At 45.8% G+C, this 8332-nt stretch overlaps 1 protein-coding gene across 1 annotated transcript; it reads right to left on the reverse strand.

The window, feature by feature from the left end:
- Positions 1–1008: 1008 nt before the first annotated feature.
- LOC122897953 (alpha-endosulfine) lies at positions 1009–8316 on the reverse strand. The gene is made up of 4 exons (XM_044236124.1): positions 8115–8316; positions 6069–6194; positions 4634–4800; positions 1009–1787 (listed from the first exon to the last, which is right to left on the reverse strand). The coding sequence occupies exons 1-4, from the start codon at positions 8169–8171 to the stop codon at positions 1772–1774; spliced, it is 366 nt and encodes a 121-aa protein (XP_044092059.1). The 5' UTR covers positions 8172–8316; the 3' UTR covers positions 1009–1771.
- Between the last annotated feature and the right edge of the window lie 16 nt (positions 8317–8332).

An 8332-nucleotide genomic window follows, 5' to 3' on the forward strand; every position in this document is an offset into this window, starting at 1 on the left:
CACAAAGACAATAAACCCCACTAAGGCAGGGAATGTTTTTAATGCATCTCCATACCACTAGCTTACTCAGAAAGGCCAATGGTTGGGAGGCATCACAATCCCCTGGGTAAATCAGGAGAGAACAAGTCAGTAACATCCTGAGTAGCTGAACATATTTGGAAACCTTCTGATTAAGGAGAAAGAATGAGTTAGATGCTGAGAACAACATTCCTAGTCCGGTTTGGAAGTATCCTTCCCCCTCAGTGAGCTCGAGAGTTGTCTGGAATATCTAGGCCGACTGGACCTTGTTTTATCTTACTTGGTGCATACTCATTTGAGAAGCCAATCACATTTGGGAAAATATAATATACTCTCCTACTCAAAGCTGGATAAAAATGGGCAAGTAGACTACCACATGTGAATGTTGTGTGTGTCAGGGAGGCAGAGGTGAGTTTTTTTGTATCTTTCTTTTCTACAATACATTCATAAGCAGTTTTTAAATTCTTAAGTGGCAGGATTCTGGCCATGCTTCGGAAGTGGTGAGGAAAGGAGTCACTCTGCCCCCCGCTGGCCACAAGCAGAAAGGCTGGAGTTCCTTTTGGCTTCTTACTAGAGGTCACATTTCTCCTTCACAGACAGAACTTATGAAAGAATGGAAGACTGAAAAGGGAAGAGGGAGAGTGGGCTTTTCTTTTTTGCTTAGCCTGAACTAAGCTGTAGGTGTTACAAACTATTTAGGTCAAATTCTTCATTTTGTGAGCCAAAATCTGAGGCTGACACATCTTCTACATTAGCTACAGAAACAAAAGGACAGATAGGAGTCAGGAAAAGTCCAGATCTATATGCTAACATCCCTAATTCCCTCTCGCCGAGTGATGGAAGCAGGGAGCCCAGTCATATCCCATATTAAGGGCCCCTATTCCTTAGAACTCAAGGCCCCACACCAGCTTTTCCCCTGAATGGTGTCTTTAGTTTCATTTTCTTCCCTTTTCCCAAACCCCAATAAAACACACCAACTGCTTCAGAATATTTCTGGGTTGTGTTTTTTTGTGGGTTGTCGTCTTTTTTTTTTTTTTTTATTTCAAATACTGAAAAAGTCTCCTGGGCTCTGTGGGTCTCCCCACGCTCATGGCCCCCTTTCCCCACGCTCACTGCCCTTCTCCCCACAGCAAATCTATTTCAAGGACAGCACTTTTTTCAGTGAACAATTAACATTAACTGTGTTCTCAGCTTGCTCTGCAGAACCAGAGGAGCTGTTTCCATCTGTCATATATAGATGGACAGTTTTTTTTTTTTTTAAATCTGACACCAGATCCCCAGCCACATCCAAGCAAACAAGGCATTTTTCTACAGAGCTGAATTAGAACTCCTCATCTGGAGTCTATGCCATTCCTCCCCCTCACACCCATCCCACACCAGCCACATGGTTAGGAAGGATAGTCAGGAATGTTTTTATCAACTCCAAGCCCTATTTCATATCCCCCACAAATTTCCCACCCCACCCTCTTAAACACTACACCCACAACCCCCCACCCCTCCCATCCCCTCCAGGATTTCACTGAGATTTCTCCCAACAGTTATTTGGAAAAAGGTAAAACAAAAAAGGTTCAGGGTCTTGGTGCTCAGCCCAAGGGGCTCCATGCGCTGGGACACCGACGGGCAGGGGCTTCTGCCTCTCCAGCCCGCACCCGAGCCACCTCCTGACCCCTGGCTGCAAAAGCAGGGAGGGGCAGGAGCCAGCACAGGACCCAGGAGGGCAGCGTCTCAGGATCTGGCGGAGCCCCGAGCAACATCATTCAACTTGGCCACTGCGGACGAACACAGAAGAAGAAAAAGAAAACACTGTCAAGTAATAGGGGAAAAAACCCGATGTTCCATCCCCGTCCCTACCCCAGGACTCTTCCATACTTAACAATCATTAGGCTACCTGGCACAAGCCTGAATCCAATCCACTGAGAGTTGAAGAGAAGAGAGACAGAGGAGAAGGGAGAGGGGAGAGGGAGAAAGAGGGCGGAGGAGAGGGAGAGAGACAGAGAGAAGAGGAGAGAGGGAGAAAAGGGGAGGGGAGAGAGAAAGAGGGGGAGAGAATTTCAGTTTTTTTTCTATCCACAAAACAAAGTGTTCTCCATCTTTCTGGAAATACCCATGAAAGCAATACAGAAAATTCTTTAGACAAGATCAAAATAACTCAAGGTGTGCAGGAGATTAAGCTGCCTGGCTTAGGGCAGGCTTGGTTTCACAGGCATGGCACAGCCAGCTGCAGCAGCAGAGGCTAATGGGGACACACACAGTGACGAGGAGGGGACAGCATGGAAGCTGGGGCCTGGCAATACACATGTTGTTCTGAGTGGATTTAATAATCTAGGTTTAATCGAGGTGATTTGGATTTGGGAATGACCCTTCTTTGCCACGAAGTGATGTATTTCATACTGTGCAAACAGGTGGCAAATACACAATGTGGCTCGTTTCTTTGTTTTCTTAGCCTTGAAGACGACCAGGTACAGAGAGCAAGCAAGACCAACAGTTTCTGATTTCCCTATTTCCTCTGTTCCTTCCTAAAAAAACAGACTCGTGACCTCAGCCTTGAGGATTCAAATGACCAATAGAGAAGGCAGCTCGGACAGGAAAGAAAAAAGTACAAAATTCGAGAGGATCGGAGATGAAGAAAACGTACAAAATTATATATATATTTATATATATAATAACATGACATATCTATATGTACAACATGGCTGCGACAGTTGAGGAAACTATACAAGGATGTTCGGCAATTTCCCCGTCCCACACAGACTTTAGACTAAGGAAGACAGCATGAGGAATGGAGCAAGAAACACAAAAATTATATACAATTACAAGTGACAGTCAAAGGAGTCTGGGGGCCAGGGAATCCAGGGATCCTGCTCTCTCCATTCCTTCCTCACCAACTCCCTCCTATCCAATCTGAGCGACAGCCTGAAAAGTGAATGGCCAGTCAGGGAAAAAGTATATACACCTGCCATCACCCCACATGTGCATCAGCAAGTTCATGGTCATTCTCATCAGGCCAAATGTTTGGCATATCAGAATTTATGAGGTGAGAGGACAAGAGAGGATTACAGGATCTTGCTCTCTTGAACAGTTGGTTCTTTCCCTGGCCGTCTCTGTGCTAACCAGCAGTAGGATTCAGGTCAAGTTAAGTAGGCTGAAGGTGCTGGCCACCAGCACCCCTCTCCCCCACCTGCTCACGAGTCCGCATTGCTGCTACTCATCCCACAGGCGCTGAGTTACCTGCCTCTGGGATGGCAGAGCTTTCTCTCCCTTATCACCTTCCCCCACCAGCTTCCTCCCAGGTGAATCATCTTCCTAAGAACCTGCTGCTCTAGCCTTGCCACAGTTCCAAGGCCTGGAGGCTGGCTTCAGCTTGTCCCTTTTCTTCTGTTCTCCCTAACAATACACCTGGCATCTGACTACATCTGAAACGTGGGAATCCACCACATATGTGTGACTGAGCATGTGTCCTCAGGCCTACAGCTGGGCTGCCACAGCAGGTTTTTGTAGCAAAGGTTCAGACTGGAGGCCAGGAGAGTGGGTGGGGCCAGAGACAAGAAGCTTCCATAGAAGCTAGCTTCTTACAACTTTTTCTTTGACCCTTAAGACCACGATACTTCTGAGGCCACGATACTTCTGAGGCCTCCTTGACTGAACCTGTACCTCCCAAATCTCAATGTCCTCTCTCCTCATGCAGTCCTCAAATGGTTCCACTCTGTGGGCTCAGCCACAGGTCTCCCTCATTTAGTTTTACAAAAATAGCAAAGACTTTTTTCAGCTGGCAGTTAAATGAATTTTAAATTTGAATCAATCCTATCTATATTCACTTCTGTTACAGATGAGGAAATAGAAATCCATAGAGGTTAAATGACTTGACCAAGTTTACACACCAGTTCTGCTCAGAGAGCAACTAGAACCCACATATCTTAACTTCAAACCCAGTGCTCTTTCCACTACCCCACACTTGCAAAAGCAAGAGAGAGAGAAGGTACCCATTTCATGTAAATGATGTGCTCCAATCTTTACATTATGTAAGAGCCAGGGCCAACTGTCAGAGACTCTCTGAGTAAGGGAGGTTAAGTGGGCACTGCAGTTTTAGGCAAGCAAACCACTTTTTCTTTTTGAGGATTCTCTAAACCTGCCATAATGGAAACACGAAGCAATAGCAGCCTAAGGGAAAAAAACACTTAGAAGCACAGAAAACAGATCTCATTCACTCTACCTTTCCCAGCTATGTCAGGTTAGCCTCTGGATGTAAACCTACCGAATTATTCCCAAGACTTAGCCCAGCCAATTTTGGGATAGTCTCTTCCAAAAGGAAAAATCACATCTCTACAGTTTCTCATACAAAAGAAAAAAGAGCATTTGCAGCAAGATCTAATCCTAGTCTCTCACTCTTGGGTCCCTACCTGGGCTACAATGAGGGCATGGAAATCTCAATTTAATCCAAGAAATGAACTCAGAACCCCTTTCCAACCCACATCACCTTCTTAGCAGCCCCCAGCAGAATCACAGTCATTTCTGGCTAGCAAGCTGAGAAGAGCTAACTAGCGCTCATTCCATCCCTGCTTATGATATACAAAAGTCCAGTGGGTGAGGAAGGGGACAGAGGGGGTGCCCAGGTTACCCCGCAAGCTTGCTGGTGACGAGCGAGGACTTTCTCTGGGGAAGATCCTGTGGGGTGGGGATGTGGTCACCAGTCACGAGGTTCTTGTCTGGTCCTGCACTTGGCAGCTGCTTATTCTTCATCTTGGCTTTGGCCATGTTGTAGTCTCCTGAGTCAAAGTACTTTTGCTAAGAGACAAGAGGGATATTTTAACTGAGTGAGGAAATCTGGCCTACCTCAAAAGCAAGGAGACTCACATCCATTATAAACCCTCATCATCTTAGATCTTTCCAGTCTTCCTTGATTAACCTCATGCACACAGAGTTTAGCATTAAGTACCTGTACTATGTCTTCTCCCCTTTGTGTTCTGACCTTTTCAGGTATGTAAGTAGTTTCCTTGCTACAATATAGATTTTAGGAGTTAGGAGTTAAGAGATAGCCCCCACATCCTTTATACACCCATCAGTACTGTATGGTTCAACCAAATTACTGACTATTCATAAAGGCTTACTGAGGACCGGTCAGTGTCCCAATGATCTGGTGCCAAGGAAATAAATAATAAGATATAAAGAAGCATCAATCTGGCAACCTCAAGTCAACAATCTCAAAATTAGAAATGATTCCCTCAGACCATGAATAGAAACTGGGTTTGTTCATGAGGATAATGTACTTTTCCTCTGACTCCCACTGCTCCCACACATGTTCCATGGCTGTGACAGCCTGCCCACGCCTGCCTTGCCTACGGCAAGGTAAACTGCAAATCAGCATCACATCATCATCTGTGACTAAGACTCAATAACTAGGATTCTCCACAGGGAATCTGTTTTACTGTCCATTTCATCCATACCTAGGAACACACTCCAGTCTAATGACTTATAATCCCTCAGTTAGTTTTAGGTACTTCTGGGGACAGAGAAACCTGATCAGGAGCTACACGGCTATGAAGGCGCACCCTCCCTTGGTGAGGAGGGCTACCCTGGATGAAAAAATATCTCTTGAGGGAGTAGAGTTAATGACTGGTACTAATTTCAAGGGTCTGAAGAAATCTATTCATTTCAAGTTGAAGAAGTCTAGAGGACAGATGGTTTGATCTTTTTTTGAAATCATGCACCCCAAAATTTAGCTCTCATCTTAAAAAGTATAGTCCTAAAACTCCCATCATCTAAACACACATATGCCTGGGGAAGTCAGCATTTCAGTTTCTAATGTCCTTCTTTCCCTCAATCCCCTAATGCCCCTATACCCAAATGTTTCAACATTAAGCCTTAATATCCTGTATGGTACCATTATCAGGGATTTATAATCATTTGCCTTGCTCTTTACAAGTTTCTAATTGCTCTCTACTACTGCCCAACAACAAAACCTCCAGATAAGCATTTAGGAGAAGCTCTACAGTTCTCATCCCAAAAGCCCCCTTTGGCTCCAAAGTAAGAGAATAAGAGATTGTGTCCCATACCCCTTTCTGGAGTCTCTTCATGAGGAAGTCAGAGCCTCCAGGCTTTTGTCCTAGGCTTGGATATTTGGCCTTTAGCTTTGCCTCCTCGGCTCTCTCAGGGAGAATACCTTCTTTCTCCTGTGTGTCCTGGAGGAAACAAATGGGCCAATTATACCGAGAAGCAACTGCTTCTATTATCTAATAACTTTTATACTATTAATTTTTCCTAGTGATCCACCTCTTGTAAACACTGTTTCTCTTCTGCTCCCAAATAAAGCTAGAACTTTGTTCAATCGATGAAGTTCAAGATGACTGTATTGTGAAGAAGCCCAGCGCCCCCCCCAAACCAGCTGCTTCTCACACTACACCTGAGGAACCACCCCGACCTGGGAGTATTGGATTAAAGATAACAGCTAAACAAAATACTTCGATCAAGAGCACACTATAGGGGCGCCTGGGTGGCTCAGTGGGTTAAGCTGCTGCCTTCGGCTCAGGTCATGATCTCAGGGTCCTGGGATCGAGTCCCGCATCGGGCTCTCTGCTCAGCAGGGAGCCTGCTTCCTCCTCTCTCTCTCTGCCTGCCTCTCTGCCTACTTGTGATCTCTCTCTGTCAAATAAATAAATAAAATCTTTAAAAAAAAAAAAAAAGAAAAAAAGAGCACACTATAGCTCATTCAGCATAGAAGCTAGGGAAGACAAAGAGAGAAAAAAGCTAACCAGGGCTTCTGGTAACCCAAGATGAATAGGAAAGTTCCCTGGCTGTCCCTAACATGCAGTACAGGTCAAGCATAAAATTAAATGGGATAATTCTACTGAGATGTTCTCTTTTCCAGAGTCTAAGATAATCATCTGATGAGTCTCTCTATGGAGGAGACTAGCGCTATGTGGCCTCCAAAAATCTCCATCTTAGTAATGGAACAACATTGCTTCAGCATTTCCATAAACATTAGGTAGGAAGGTGACAGGTAAACAGAGATGAAAATGACACTATTTTTAAGCTCAGGAAAATTAAGATATAGGAGGTTCACTAGTATTTACTCACAGTTGTTGCCAAAAAGTCAACACCTACCCAAGTGGGCCAAGTGATGGAAGTTTGAGGAACATGCAAGAGCATTCAGTTGGTTTGCAGGAGGGTCACACTGTTGTTATTACTCTTTTGCTTTTTGTGAGCCCCGATGCTCTTTTCTTTCGTAGCTTTTTTTAAAAAAAGGACCTAAAGCCGAATTTGTGGCTCTTTTAATGCAATTATATTCCCTTCCCTTGACAATCTGGCAGTTATAACCAGCTGCCTTTCACGAACCTCTGAGCCCTGTACTAAATGTTGTAAGTCAAATACAAGCCCCAATAAGAAATTTACTTGGGGTATTTTCATCAGAGAATTGTGGGTGAACTAAGTTCCACCACCCTGGAAGTCGGGGTGGTGGTGGAAAGAGGGTGGCGTCTTTCTTGTCACGACTCTTTTGCTGTCTTTTCTAGGTTTAACCTCCATTATTCTTTATGGAACTCTAGTCCTCTTTAAGCCTATTCGTTCCTGACTTGAGGGTGGGAAACCGACCATCCCTAACCGTCAAAATAGGTCTCTCGAGAAGTTGCCGCCTTAAACTAGCCATAGTAATTACTACTTCTCTCTTTTCGGTGCCGATCTTTTAAACGTCTTTACCTCCACCTCTAGCTTTCTGAAGCGAGGCCCTGGCCTGGGTTGTCGGGTCATTTACCCCCATCGACCAATAACACACATCGCTTCCCAGTACCACTGGCCCCCTTTCATTCACCCAGTATTTCCAAACACCCGCCCCGTGCCCAAGCTTGGCCAATGACAGCACAGCTTCAATAAGTAGAGCGGTAGGCCTATTGGCCAACCAGGAAGAGCAAGGCACTGACTGACAATGGGCCCAACCAATCAGCGCCAGAGCTGCAAGCTGTGTTGAAGCTCACCCGGCGTGATGCAAGTAATGGCCAACCCCTGTAGAGCTTGAGGCCATGGCGACCAATCCGCACTGGTGGGAGACCGTCTCCCGCCCCTCACAGTCGCCCCCGACTCGCCCGCCCGCACCCCCTCCATTTCACCTGCTTCTCCTCGCCGGTCTCCTCCGCAGGGTTCTCCTCTTCTTGTTTCTGGGACATGGCGGGACCAGGACTGTGGAGTGTAGGGGGCCCGGGAAGTCAACCGGAGAAGGGAAGGGGGAGGGGAAACGGGGACAACCGGCGCTGCTGCTTTAGCTCCTGTCACTAGGGTTGCTCAGTCAAAATGGCGGCCCTTGCCTGTGACGTTGTGTCCGCCCCTT

The sequence above is a fragment of the Neovison vison genome, unplaced genomic scaffold (assembly GCF_020171115.1).
Source record: "Neovison vison isolate M4711 unplaced genomic scaffold, ASM_NN_V1 Scaffold_037, whole genome shotgun sequence".
NCBI lineage: Eukaryota > Metazoa > Chordata > Mammalia > Carnivora > Mustelidae > Neogale > Neogale vison.